Raw genomic sequence first — 14,862 nt, 5'->3', positions numbered from 1 at the left:
CAATATGTATTTTAATAATTTATTAAATGATATTTGCTTTTTGTGTGTTAACTTCTAATGCAAGTGCAAGGATACTACAAATGGACGAAGAGGGGGTGTTATGATAATACGTCATTGCATGTTTATATGGCCCCATGGCGCCCTCTCGAGGCAAAATGCGCTGAAAGAGGAAGGGCTTGTAGGGAAGAAGGAAGTGCAGTTACACTGAGGAAGGATCAAAACAACGAAATTGTTTTGCTGTTTTAATAGACAAATTCAGGTGCATATCGAATGCGAAAGGCTTCGAGAAGCCTGGGATTTCTCTTTAAGTTCTGATACAAAAGCTGGGATGAAGATTTTTGTATCTAATTTCAGTTTATTTAATGGCAGGTATTGGAAATTTCACAGTAAAAAGGAAGATCTTTTTATCAGAAATATAAGTGCCTTAAGCCATCGACAAAGGTATTTACATCATCCGTAAATTAATCGTGCAATATTGAATTTGAAGTGTGTTATTGAAATTGGTTACTTTGGTGTTGAGTTAAGCGAGCGCAAAATACACCGAACTGTTTTGTGCGCGCGAGCTGAGGATCTTTCTTCTCCACGGCCCGTTGTCTCGGAGGTATTAAATGCAAGGCAAGCTTTGTTGCAGGATTAGCAAAATGGCTAGCTCCATTAGCTACGCAGCTTGATAGGCCTGAAAAGTTTAAGCGTTCGCTGTTTTTTTGAACGAGACATTTGACCGAGTTTGTTGTGGGCCAGTGCATAGCTAATTGTTAGCCTAACTAAATTAGTACGACCGTTGTTGAATATCTAACTAAAGTGTCCAAAGCAAGACAGGGGTGTAAAGACAAGTGTAATTTTGTTTATCAGAATTGATGACCTGACCTCCTGGTGGTGACAAATAGCAGTGTAGTATTCAAACCTAGGTGCTAAACAGGGGATGAGTGCATTTTAAACAATTTATATTTTGCATAAGAAAACAAACTCAAGATGAAACTCCTGGAAAATTCAAGTTTTGAAGCCATAAACACCAGACTCACCATTGAAATGGGGGACTGTCAGATAATAGGAAGGTAGGTTTTCAACACTTCAATGTGCCACCAACCCATTTTGTATGTAGACCTAACAGACCTATAACAGACCTAACACAACTTAACTTTGTTACACAGGAAGTTGATTTTCACAATCACATCATTTGCTTAAGTAGATGCATGATGTGAAGAACCATTTTTTGTTTTGCACGGTGTCTTTCCTCAGGATCGAAAGCTACTCTTGCAAGATGGCAGGCGAGGACAAGCAGATGTTCAAACAGTTCTGCCAGGAGGGACTGCCTCATGTCCTGGAAGCCCTGTCCCCTCCACAGTCCTCAGGAATCAGCCCCAACAAGTAAGACTACAGATCTGCAGAAAAACATTGTTTTGAGCTCAAGAAGCAGTAATAGCAGTATGCAAATCAGAGAGCTAAATGAACAGCTCTTTCACTGAGGTGATTCGGTTCCAGACATTCACCGAAAAGATCCCTTCAAAAAGAGCTGTTCGTTCGCGAACGACTCATCACTAGTTGGTATCAGACCTCATGCTCCGATACCGCCTGCCTGACGGTAAGGGAGAGAACAGCTCGTGTATGGGGTCCTAGATGATGTTGCGTGCCTTCCTCAGGCACCGTTTCAAATAGATGTCCCAGATGGGTGTGTGCACGGTCCCAGTGATTTACTGGGCCGTCTTCACCACCCGGTCAGGGTGCTCGGTGGTGCAGCGGTAGTATTTGGAGAGGACCTGGGGCAGCATGTCAATTTTCTTCAGCCGCCTTAGGAAGTAGAGATCTATTCAGAACTTGGGAGAAATGGTCAGTGTTTTTCAGATAAATGTAACTAATGCATGTAGTGTTCACACACACTTTATAGTAGATAGTGATAGTATAATATAGTGATAGTGAATTGAATGTGTTCTAGTCATTACACTTCTATCTGTATTCTGTAATGATCATGGCCTGGTCACTTGGAAGACCTAGAAGATTCCTTTAGTTCCTGTCAAGAAGACAGTGTGAATGACAAGTATTCACAAGTGTGCACTGAACATCTTCATAACACTAACTAGGGTGTGGTTTTGCTGTGGTGTAGGTTGAGCCAGAGTCAGAGTGGAGACGAGGGAGAGGGGCCTCTCTCTGACAAGTGCAGCAGGAAGACCCTCTTCTACCTGATTGCCACCCTCAACGAATCCTTCCGCCCCGACTATGACTTCAGCCGCACCAAGAGCCACGACTTCAGCAGAGAGCCCAGCATACACTGGGTGAGGATTTAACATCTCCTACCTACACAACTGTGCCTGTACCTGCCTCACGTTGCTGGTAGGAATTGCTTACACCAGAACCAGCGTATTCTGCTGGTTTTGCGTCGTGGCTTTCACTACACAGTAGCTGGAGTTGATTGGGCTTGACGTGCCGAGGCAGCTTGTACACGACCCAAAGCTTGTCTGGTCTCATGTGGTGTGAGACTGTAATCCATTACCTGGAGGACAAAAGGCTTGGGAAGGGGACTAACAGATCAACTCCAAAATGAAATTTTGGACACTGTGCTTGAATCTATTAGTTGATGTCTAGGCATGGTCAGTGTTGGCTAAATCCTAACAGGGCCTGATAAACACGAAAGTTCTGTGTTTGTATGGCATTATTAACGCAGTGTATGATGTTAGGTGTTCAACGCGGTGAACAGCAGTCTGTCGGCGGCGGCTGGGGAGGAGTACAGTCGGCTACAGCCCCAGCTGTGGGAGGCCATTGACACAGAGATCTGCCTGTCGGAGTGTGACATCTACAGGTGAGCAATTCCATTTTTTCTTAAATGTAGAGAGGGTATGTGTGGTCTGGAGTTGGCAGCACTATCACTACACCAGGCTCCGGCACGAGTACCGCCACCTTTAAACATATGCGAGGAGACATACCGGTAACTGACAAAATAAAGGAGACACCAACGTAGTGTCTTAATAGGGCATTGTGCCACCACGAGCCAGAACAGCTTCAAAACACCTTTGCATAGATTCTACAAGTGTCTGGAACTCTATTGGAGGGATGCGACATCATTCTTCCACAAGAAATTCCATAATTTGTTGTTTTGTTGATTGTGGTAGAAACACTGTCTCAAGCGCCGCCAGAGTCTCCCATAAGTGTTCAATTGGGTTGAGATCTGGTGACTGAGACACACACCCTTTAAACCATCTATGCTCCTTTGAGACCCCTCTTTCAAAGTCACTGTGGTATTTTCTTCTAACAATGGTAAGCAAAATAATGGGCAACTGGGCATTTTTATACATCAACTTAAGCATGATGGGATGTTAATTCCTTAATTAACCCAGGAACCAGACCTGTGTGGAAGCACCTGTTTTCAAAATACTTTGTATAGTCATTTACTCAAGGGTTTGCTTTATTTTGGTAGTTACCTGTACATGTCATTTGTAAACCAGAATGTAAAGGCCATTTTGTTTTGGATGTTGCAGCTACAACCCAGACCTGGACTCTGACCCATACGGAGAGGAGGGCAACATGTGGTCCTTCAACTACTTCTTCTACAACACGAGGCTGAAGAGGATCGTCTTCTTCACATGCCGCTCGGTCAGGTAAGACTGAAGACTGCAAAACACATCATTATTACAGTTTTGTGCTCTGTATTGGAAGTCCTCAATTTTAATAATATTGATGTGCACAGTTCTTTGGGGTTGTATTAAAAATGGACTAATTAACCAAATATGAATGTATTATTTTTGAGTGACCTATACCTTTTTTTTTTTTTTTTTTTTTTTTTTTACTTCTCATGTCCATTTGAAGTGACAGTTGTCTGGGTATGGTATTCTTTTATCTGAGTGGAAATCATCTGTTTACGATCTGAACATGGTTGGTCAAAGACAATATATAACTGCATACTGGCAATACAATCAACAAAATAAATACTTAACTTTTTCTCAAAGCTCAATGCATGGATAAATATCCTTGGCTGTCAGTCAACATAGCCAAAGAACCAGGGAACGGATAGAAATTAAGATAGCCCGCTAGCCTGAGGCTAGTACTTTTCAGACTGGGCTGTTAGAAACTAACCCGGCAGTGATATTTGTCTTTTCAAACATCGCATGGCACCGATTTTGGACCCGACTGTTACCTGGGCCAGTAGAAATCTGTCTACTACTCCGACTGGCGAATGCCCAAAATACTTATATGCCATCCCTGAATGAATTTCTTATACATTGAAATGGTCTGTGGTGAGCAACATTTGCCTTTGTCTCCGCATGTTAGTTTATTCATGGCCCCACGGGACTCTGGCATTGGCAACGAACTGGACCTGGAGCTGGATGAAGATTGTTATGATGAGAACATGGATGAAGAGAGGTGAGGAGGACACACTGCCTGCATTCTTCACAGAAATGTTTCCCCAAATAGAAAAATAGAAAATGTGATTGGTATGGAGAATGAAACTGTTTTACAGTCTTTATGTTGAATTAGTACTGTTTGTGGATGCATCGTTTGGGGCGGTCTAATCTTCTAATCTGAACCATGTATTTCTTCTCTCAGTAGGTATGGTGCCCTGTGTGCCCAGTGACGCGCCAGTCCCATTCTCATGCAGGAGCAGACAGTATACTTGGATGTCTGTCTGTACCCACGTCGCCACCATTTCTCTTACAATCTTAAACTCGTTCGGGTTGGGATTTTATTTAAACATTTTTCTTATTCATTTGTTTGGTGGACCTCATGTTTGGAGCTCTGTTACTGTTACTTTATTTGTCTCATTTTAGTTTTCCATTGCTATGTTCTCCTTACCTTGTTTATCAGAAGCAAAAGCATTTATGTTTGGTGTGTGTTGTTTGACCTGGTATTGGAGCAAGTTCTGGCACTCATTAATTTGCAACATATTTCACATTGTCTATCCTTTAAGCACAGTTTGGGATTTTTATGATCATGTTCTGTTTTTCAAGCTTTACCATTCCAAAGTGTAGGATGTTGTCGTACCAAATTGACTCAACTTAGGTTTAGGACCATTCTCAGACTGCATGCTTGAGGGCATGTTTGAACACAAGGGGGCATACTCAACTTAGCTGATGGAAAACTCACATACCAGCTTGAATCAGTCTGCCTCTTGGATATGTTATGCCTTCCATACCAATGCTACTCAAACCTACAATGTTTTTATTTATTTAGCGACAGGACTTAGTGCAGTCTATAGTTTTATGGGTCAAGCCAGCAAATGCAATTCTGCTGCATCGCTGTTCCAAAAGTACAGCAGAATCTAGTTCTGATTCTCAATCCTATGATGTGTTTTAAGGACGAGTGTGACGTGCATTCTCATCCAAAATACAAACTCTGCCTGTAGAGTGTACTGTTTGAACCTAATTTACATATCGTGTGTTTTAATAACTTCAAAGTATTTTTAGGTATTGCTTTAGTTGAACAGTTTTTAGTTTGTCTGAAGAGTTTATGATCGCAGAAGTCTAGCTATAGAGCAGTTTCCGTTTAGTCCAACTGTCGCTCTCTCACCATGTGTGGTGTTTTGAAATGTAATTTTAGACTTCTAGTTTCAAAACAAATCTAGTCTGAGTTTCCTTTCACTAAGAAACTGCCAGTAGAGATCCGTGATGCCTATCGTCCAACTTTCCTTATCAAATGACACGATGGAAATGTACTTAATATAGAATAACGCATTTGTGATTAATGGGAGGACTGAAGGCTACCTATTTAGGGCTAGTAGTGTGAGTGGTTGGTTAGCTGGATATCGATCCTCGCAGCCACTGTATCAGTATTGTGTTTTTCCTACTGTATACCAGCTGGACAGTGTTACTCTAACAGATGTAGGATATTCATTTGATCGCCCTGTTGCAGGTGAACTTTCCTGCAATGCAGGACATTTTAAACGTGTAGTGTACTTAAGGTTTAAAAAGTCACTTACACTTTGAAATTTTACACCGGATTTTCCCTTACAAAACATGTCAATTAAATATAATTCACTTTTCCTGTTGCTGCAGGATTATTTTCCTGCTGGAGCAAACGGGCTCAAATTTAGATCCTATATCTGTATGTGGCATAAGTCTTGCTCTTGGCTGTTTTTGTTCAAGTAAAATGTGACAAAGACACGTACTTTGGGTACAAAATAGTAGAAAAATACAGGTGGGTATTCTAAAGTTGCATCCAGTCCCTTCTATGTGATGTATATCTATCTGCCTCTAGTGTAGAACATGCTCCCTAGAGATGTTAACACAAACCTGTCCTGAATTTACTCAGATATTGATTTCAAATGTCAACAACATCCAAAGTGATCAGCGTATTAGCTTTAGACATACATACTTTGTGCAGGTAGATATGGCTACAGTACATATTTCCTTGTTGATTGTCTTATTCTTTGTCTACATAACAAGACGTTTTGCACATTCAAGGGTTTTTCTTTATTTTTTACTATTTTCTACATTGTAGAATAATAGTGAAGACATCAAAACTATGAAATAACACATGGAATCATGTAGAAACCAACAAAGTGTTAAACAAATCAAAATATATGAGATTCTTCAAAGTAGCCACCCATTGCCTTGATGCCGCTTGGCCATCGCTCATCCATATATTTATATGTACATATTCTTATTCCACCCCTTTACATTTGTGTGTATGAGGTAGTCTTTGTGGAATTGTTAGATATTACTGTGCACTAGAAGCACAAGCATTTCGCTACACTCACATTAACATCTACTAGCCATGTGTATGCGACCAATAAAATGTTATTTGAATTTGAAGACAGCTTTGCACACTCTTGGCATTCTCTCAACCTCTTCATGAGGTAGTCACCTGGAATGCATTTCAATTAACAGGTGTGCCTTGTTAAAAGTACATTTGTGGAGTTGATTTCCTTATTGCGTTTGAGCCAATCAGTTGTGTTGTGACAAGGTAGGGGCGGTATACAGAAGATAGCCCTATTTGGTAAAAGACCAAGTCCATGTGATGGCAAGAACGACTCAAATAAGCAAAGAGAAACAACTGTCCATCACTACTTTAAGACATGAAGGTCAGTCAATCCGGAACATTTCAAGAAAGTTTCTTTGAGTGCAGTTGCAAAAACCATCAAGCGCTATGATGATGAAACTGGCTCTCGTGAGGACCGCCACAGGAAAGGAAGACCCAGAGTTACCTCTGCTGCACCTCAGATTGCAGCCCAAATAAATGCTTCACAGAGTTCAAGTAACAGACACATCTCAACATCAACTGTTCAGAGCAGACTGGGTGAATCAGGCCTTCATGGTTGAATTGCTGCAAAGAAACCACTACTAAATGACATTAAATAAGAGACTTGCTTGGGCCAAGAGACACAAGCAATGGACATTAGACTGGTGGAAATCTGTCCTTTGGTCTGATGAGTCCACATGGAAGATTTTTGGTTCCAACTGCTGTGTCTTTGTGAGATGCAGAATAGGTGAACAGATGGTCTCCGCATGTGTGGTTCCCACCATGAAACATGGAGAAGGTGTGGGGTGCTTTGACACCGTTGGCGATTTATTTAGAATTCATTTATTTAGAATTCAAGGCACACTTAACCAGCATGGCTACCACAACATTCTGCAGCGTTACCCAATCCCATCTGGTTTGCGCTTAGTCCCACTATCATTTGTTTTTCAACAGGACAATGGCCCAACACACCTCCAGGCTGTGTAAGGGCTATTTGACCAAGGAGTGTGATGGTGCTGCATCAGATGACCTAGCCTCCACAATCACTTGACCTCAACCCAATTGAGATGGTTTGGGATGAGTTGGACCGCAGAGTGAAGGAAAAGCAACCAACAAGTGTTCAGCATATGTGGGAACTCGTTTAAGACTGTTGGAAAAGCATTCCTCATGAAGCTAGTTGAGAGACTGCCAATGGTGTGCAAGGCTGTCATCAAGGTAAAGCTACTTTTGAAGAATCTCAAATATATTTTGATTTGTTTAACACTTTTTTTGGTTACTACATGATACCATATGTTATTTCATATTTTTATGACTTCACTATTATTCTACATTGTAGAAAATAGTAAAAAATAAAGAAAAACCCTCGTAGCTGTGTCCAAATGTTTGACTGGTACTGTAGATGTCACTGTTGATTTGTTGTGATCAATTTGGCCCATGTGTGATGACCAGGTGGTTGTCATGGTCGGGACAGGCAAGCTTTTTTTCTGACTTCCTGATGATATGGTGCAATTACATACTAAGAAGCAAGATAATATTGCTAAAGAAGGCTAATGCTTTTGTATCAGAGCCACATTTATTTTAGTCTGTGTTAAAGACCAGGATATATTATCTGTCAAAACATTTGGTTTTAAATTCCCATCGCAAGGTTGACCTATTTATTTAATATATTGCAGAAGAGTTTAATTTTCTTTCTGGCACCTTTTAAAGACCTCATACTTGTTGTTTTTCTCCATTTGTCACCAACTCACCATGTACAACAAAGGTCTTGACTAAAACATGTTTTTATAACACTGATTTAAATCATGTAGATGTGTTATTTTCTTGACAAACTCAGGTGAGTGTTTTTCTTCAAAATCGGTGTAATCCAACCAGTACAAGACTTGGAATGAGGCTAGGTAGTGCATCATTACTATTGTCAGCCGTAGCAGAAACCCGAAATCTTTACTATTAAGTATGAATTGGCCATAACCTCGGTCCTTGCACGTTACATCCTGATATTAGTCCAAGCTGAATCAAGGCGTGCTTATAGTTAAATAATTTCTTGATTCCTGCAATTATTTTTCTGACCCTGAAAATAGAGATTGGGTAATGAAGTGTTACAACCATCTCTGACAACACAGTTTGGTCTTATCGCAAAAAAAGCTCATTTGCAAACAGTTCAAGGATTTATTTTTACTGGCAACAAATACTTGTTCACAAAAGTACATCCACCAAACAAACATCAGAAAAAGTGTGTACTTTTTTTACAAAAAAGTATTTACAAAGTCACAATAAGAGCTGTGGCTTAGTGTAGGATCTTAGATCTATTTAGGGTCAGCGAACTGCATGCAGGCATCACGACTAACACACAGTACTGTGTAATGTATGTGATGCCTTTGTTTCTTCAGGTCAACAGATACTAACACAGTTTCACCATTACATGGGTTTTCAAGATGTTTAAAGTACACTACAGCACTGTATTCTTCAGGATCTAACCCACTGCACTATATACTTCTACAGACATTAGCTCACGCCTGAGGTAATGACTACACTTGTCTAAGGATCTAGGACACCATGCTAACTCTGACATCATACGTTTGTCAGAAAACATACAAACCCTGTGACCGAGGCGAACGATCACTGAATCACAGATGACAAACTATCAGCACACCACAAGTGATGATTGAGGGTAGCCTAGTGCTGCGTTCATAACCAAGTGGGAAGGTGGTAATTACCAGTTGTCAAGTCGTAAATACCAGTTGGATGCATTGATGCTTTAAACTTGTTGAGAATTCCGAGTTGGGTAATGGCCAACAAGTTGTCAACAACTAAAAGCACAGCTTGTGAACAATGTGTTCAAAAACCATATTAATAGATTGCTTTTTACAAATATTTTGTTGCATTTAACTGCTGAAATTTCCTTAGTAGGTGTCCTCAGATCAGCATGTAAGAGAAGTCAGGGATGATAGACGAGTTTCCCACTAGTAATTACCAGTTGGAGGGGCGTTCAAGTGGACTTTCCCAGTCGTATGTGGTAAATACCACCTTCCCACTTGGTTATGAATGCAGCATTAGTCTTTGGTAAAGCAAAACTCAACTTCTGATAGGGATATAGGGAGGGGGACTAAACATAAACTGTGGTTATGAAAACAAGGCACTTCAACAGTTGGTAGGATCCATCGGTCACTGAAATATATAAACAGTAGGCCTACATAAAAAGGCACAAAACGTGCATCAAGTATTCCAGGATTTTGTCAAGTTCGGAGGTATCAGGTATCAATCCGGTCAGATATAGATCTTCGATTTAGTGTTCCCAACGGAATTGCTCAACAAAAAAATAGTAAAATTACTGCTTTTTGTGAAGGGAAATACAGCTCGACAGACTGCTTCTATAGGGCATGTTATCTGAAGACTTTTCACCTGTTCTTCCCATTGAGCCAACAAAACATTTTCATTGGTTAAAGCACAATAGTTGGGTAGCTTTTGAAAAGCACCTCTCTTGATGTTTCACAGCAGTGTGGTACTAACTGCATTGGACCCTAGACCAGCAAGTGTACAACTACCTCGACAGAGGTAGGTGTACACATGGCCAGGAGATACAGTATTTGGTAGTTACTGCTTTGTTGTCTGCAATGCCAACAGATGCTTTGACACAGAACTATGTTATACATTTGGTAACACTTCAGATTGACGGCCATGCATAACATGTTCATAACTTCTTCAATAGCACAACTTCAACATATATACATGCTAATGTCTAACAGCAGGTTAACAACACTGCCGTTATAGACATTTGCAATGCCTTATGACTATGATATGTTTCTTAAATGTCACCAAAAATTTCAGGTAGGGAGAAAAAAACTGCATTACCAGTATTTCCTATATGGAGATTATGCCGCTATACTTGCATCAGTAGGACAAAGTGGACGATGAAGGACAGAGGATATTTAACATTTTTATTCTAGAAACACGTGTCGTCGGTGTAGCTGGGGACCACTTGGTCAGTGCAGTTCCTGGGGTTGAGGTGCGTGTTGGGAGGTGTTGTGTTGTTGGAACAGTTCAGCCACGGGTGGAACAACAGCTCCGAGGCCTCCAGTCTCTCTGAGGGAGCTTTTCGCAGCATGCAGCACACCAGCGACTTGGCCTGCACTGAGAGTGACTCTGGCACTGTGAATGCCCCCCGGCGGATCTTACTGAAGAGCGCAGCAGGCTCCACGTCTTGGAAAGGGTAACGTCCCACCACCATGGTGTACAGCACCACACCCAGGCTCCACACGTCGGCAGCCTTCCCTGAGTAGGAGTGGCGCGAGTTGAGGATCTCGGGGCCGACGTAGGCCGGGCAGCCGTGCTTGTCCGTTAGAGAGTCGTCGTCCCCATGGAGCAGACACGAATCTTCCAGGTTCTGAAGAACAAGCTTGGTCCTAAGGAAAACCAGAGAGAGAGGTTGAGTCATCATAGTAATCAAACCCCCATGGTGGGACATCATGTTTTCTGCTTTGTGTGATTTACAGGTGGTGCACTGGGTCATATGCATGCATAATACAGTGGCTTACATAACTGTCTGGAATAACACTGGAGTTTACAGGGTTGGAGAAATTGCAGTCCTATATGACAGTTATGATGTCATGATTAAGGCATTATGAAGATCTTTAGAGTCATTTTAACAGTTACCCAACTAAAGGGCTTTCTTTAGCCGTGACATAACGGAAGTTAACATAGTCCACATATGCCTGGCCGTCTAAACATTCAGATTATGAATTTGGGACAGGTCTCAGTCACTACTGTAAGGCAATCTAACCTGCAAACAGATGATCATGTTCCTCAGCTAAAACTCGATTTAAGTTAAGAAAAGTGTCAACTACTAACCTCTGCTGGTCCACGAAGACAAACTTGCGGAGCTTGAGGTCACGCAGGACAACGCCGTGCTCGTGACAGTGGGCCACCGCCGCTGCCATCTGGCTGAAGAGACGGACCGCCTCCTCCTCCTGGAGCCGCTTGCACGTGCGCACGTAAGAGTGCATGTCACCGTAGTTATGCTGAAAGAAGACGTAGACGCTGCTCTCGCCCATCACCACCTCTGCGATGCGGCAGATGTTGTCGTGGGGCAGTAGGCGGGCGTAGGGGGCAATGAGCTCCTGGTACCGCCTCATAGAAAACACCTGGTAGAGGACATGGGTTAGAGTTAGGTTACAAATCATAAGTTCATGGTCAAATTACAGACCGGACTACAGTACAGCTATGCATATTCTTTATTGCCTGAGGATAATGTAACCATTCGAGTGTCAAAGAACACCGTGTGTTCCTGTGCATATGACAAATAAGCTGAACTTGAACGGCACAAAAGGGATGTGTGTGTATAGGTCGATTTCACAGGCACAGTATCAAGCAAGTACCGACACAGTTGGGCGACTTGATTAAGCAAACAGTCACACCACTATCTGGTCATGTAGCTACAATACATACCTTGCAGGTGTACTCCTGCTCTGTGACCCTATGGATGGCCCTGTAAGTCTCTGTTCCCTCTGTGGGTTCAAGGAGGACGTAGGGCCCGATGCAGGACACACAGTGGTGGTCGGAGCCCACGGGACCCGGACTGTGTCTCAGGGGCCTCAGGCATGGGGCCAGGCCGGGGGATGAGGGTGGCAGGCTCAGTCGAGGACGCTTGCATTTCAGGGCCTCTGTGTAATCCTGGGGGTCATCCAGCTCCAGTCGCTTCAGCCGCAGGGGACGAGTAGGTGCAGGGGCGGGAGAGATGTTCACACTCATCTGAAAGAGTCACATGGATTGTTTTAGTGGGTTTCATTGCAATATGTATAGGACGTGACTGAACCACATGGTAACCTGTAGGGTTATCCTAGTGGGTTGTATTATTCGTGTTTGATTGGATATGCTGATAACCATATTTCAAATACACAGTGAAATAACTACCTATAAAAACGTACTGTGTGCAAATACTGTATATTTTTTTATTGCACATACAAAGCATAATTTACAACTTGGGGAACTTGGAGAGGAGATGTGAATCATATCCACCATTAAACAGTGCTAAATAACAGGCTAAAAGTTATTGGATGACGCCATGGAGCCTTGACTGATGAGCAATGTTGTCTGTCATATGCATTACTCAAATTACTGACTGTTTCTTTCGAAATGTGGCCTGTGAGTCAGTCACTCTCAGCCAGCCAAATGAAGAAAAAAAAAGTTAAATGCATGGACGGGCGTCATGATAAAAGTGACGTCAGGCTTCCCTTAGCTTGCGCCAAGGCCTGAAGTTTTACAAGTAAAATAAACATGATACATTTACATTATAACTAGAAGAGGTCACAGGGGGGGTCATGTTATTAGTCGAAATAAATATTTGTTGAACCGCGTAAAACTGGTCAGACCAGCGAGCAATTCTGAGAAATAGAGCGACCTCGGGATACTTCACCGAGCGCGAAGAGTGGAAGGGAGAGTTGTACCATCACTTTCTAAAAGTTTAACATTGTTTCACGACAACATACAACTAAAAAATGTATGAATGTTCAATACATGTCGGGACTGCAAGCAACCCCTTCAACTGTATGATAAAAATAGGATACTGAGATGAAAGGGTAAAAATTGTGAACAAGTTATTACCTTGGCAGTGGAAGACAAAGGGGTCAGCTCTCCAGAACAGAACAATGGTATGGTAACTCCAGCTTTTGGTGTAGTGCTTTGCTTGTCAAGAAACTCGAAACGTGCAGTAAACGTAGCAAAACCCTTGCTGTGTAGAGGAAACCAAATAATTTTGATCGCTTCAGACAAAATGTTTTTCTTCCTTCTAGAAGAAAGTGGTTAAAAGGGAGTCTAACGTATTTACAGTTGCATGTGCAAATTATGTAACCATAACATACGAGTTCAAATTAGCTTTCGTCGTTTGTTGTGCGGGATGTCTGTTCACATATCCAAAACAAAATATGTATTAAAGTCCTTGACAAATTGAATAGGTTATTTTGCTTTGAAGAGAGGCGGCAACACTGGTGTCTCTACTGCTGTTGGTACAGATGCCTTTGTTCCATTCCCGGTGTGTAGCGACTTGTGTATCCAGTGTTTTCCTTGCGAAAAAGCCAGCGACTTTTAGTAGAAAACCAGCAAAACCTTCTATAAATAGTGAAAATACACGTTTAAAGACTCTTGCACAATAATGAAGAAAGAGCGCCTACTTGTCCGAAGTAGTTATGGAAACTCGTGGACGCGTCCAGATAAATAATTGGTCATAGGGAAGAGTAAGCTACACGTCCCCTATTTGGTCAATTGCATAGTAAACCTTTAATTTCCAAATGGAGTCCCTAAAAAGTAGATTTCTAATCAGACGTGCCCCCACCGACTGATTGAGAATGGACTGGACAGCACATTGGCTTCAAATATCCTTTCTGTTACAGCAGTGAAGTTGGTGATGCGCGTCTGAGCATGATTGCAACATCGTAGCTCCACCCCCTGGTCTGACGACATCAACCGGGGAACGTCGCAATAGTCACCCAGGCAGTTTACATCTATTGAATGGAACAAAAATAATCTTGCAATTTAAATCTGAAATAGCAAGGTGTGGTGCAAGTCATTGATCATAAAGTAATTATGTGACAAAATCCAGTTGAGGTGGAATACATCCAAATGTGCACTTGACCAAATGAATTCAAAACGATTTACTCTACATGCAAGAGTTGCATATATAATTTTTTTTTTTTCTCCAAAGGACATTGGGCATGTTATTTAATAAGATAAAACAAATTGTCACTATAAACCCAACCATATGTTGGACAGGGTTTGCCACACCCCTGCTATGACTCAATAGCAATGATTGTATTGCACCATTCTTCACAATGCATGCTCTCTGGATGGCATGCACATGGGGATGGGTTAATATTAATCATGTATATAAACCATGGATTGCTGATGCTATGTATTGACCAAGGACAGGCTTTGAAGCCACTGGTTGGCCATATTGTTACTCCTCAGAAAAGCAGACCTAAATAGAAATGAATGGAATTCTACAGTATTTCAATTAAATGTTTCAAGGACAAAATGTATTGAAATATGTTTTGTTGTAGTGGGGACAGTAACATTAGTACATAAAAAAAGATATACTTGAAGGAAAATCTCTATATATTTTTTAATTATTAAATATATTGTTTTATGTTTAGCTCACATAATATCATTTAAAAATATGCATTAAGGTGTCTGTAATAGCATAAAAGT

At 41.5% G+C, this 14,862-nt stretch overlaps 2 protein-coding genes across 3 annotated transcripts; one reads left to right on the top strand and one right to left on the bottom strand.

The window, feature by feature from the left end:
* Positions 1-163: 163 nt before the first annotated feature.
* On the top strand, positions 164-8,460 carry LOC135539821 (repressor of RNA polymerase III transcription MAF1 homolog). Of its 2 annotated transcripts, none has more exons than XM_064965966.1 (7): positions 164-1,055; positions 1,240-1,368; positions 2,102-2,270; positions 2,673-2,794; positions 3,471-3,590; positions 4,261-4,353; positions 4,540-8,460. In XM_064965966.1, exons 1-7 carry the CDS (start codon positions 973-975, stop codon positions 4,562-4,564), a joined length of 741 nt encoding a protein of 246 aa, XP_064822038.1. In that variant the 5' UTR covers positions 164-972; the 3' UTR covers positions 4,565-8,460. The 2 variants fall into 2 exon arrangements, with proteins under 2 accessions (XP_064822038.1, XP_064822037.1); XM_064965965.1 differs by having other exon boundaries at positions 165-1,055; positions 4,537-8,460.
* Positions 8,461-8,820: 360 nt separating this feature from the next.
* Positions 8,821-14,056, bottom strand: LOC135539818 (tribbles homolog 2-like). The gene is made up of 4 exons (XM_064965959.1): positions 13,264-14,056; positions 12,109-12,411; positions 11,512-11,804; positions 8,821-11,066 (listed from the first exon to the last, which is right to left on the bottom strand). Exons 2-4 carry the CDS (start codon positions 12,409-12,411, stop codon positions 10,607-10,609), a joined length of 1,056 nt encoding a protein of 351 aa, XP_064822031.1. The 5' UTR covers positions 13,264-14,056; the 3' UTR covers positions 8,821-10,606.
* Between the last annotated feature and the right edge of the window lie 806 nt (positions 14,057-14,862).

Source organism: Oncorhynchus masou, chromosome 5 (genome assembly GCF_036934945.1).
Source record: "Oncorhynchus masou masou isolate Uvic2021 chromosome 5, UVic_Omas_1.1, whole genome shotgun sequence".
Classification (NCBI taxonomy): Eukaryota; Metazoa; Chordata; class Actinopteri; order Salmoniformes; family Salmonidae; genus Oncorhynchus; species Oncorhynchus masou.
The sequence above is the reverse complement of the archived record's forward strand: the minus strand, read 5'-3'. Positions and strand labels throughout refer to the sequence as shown.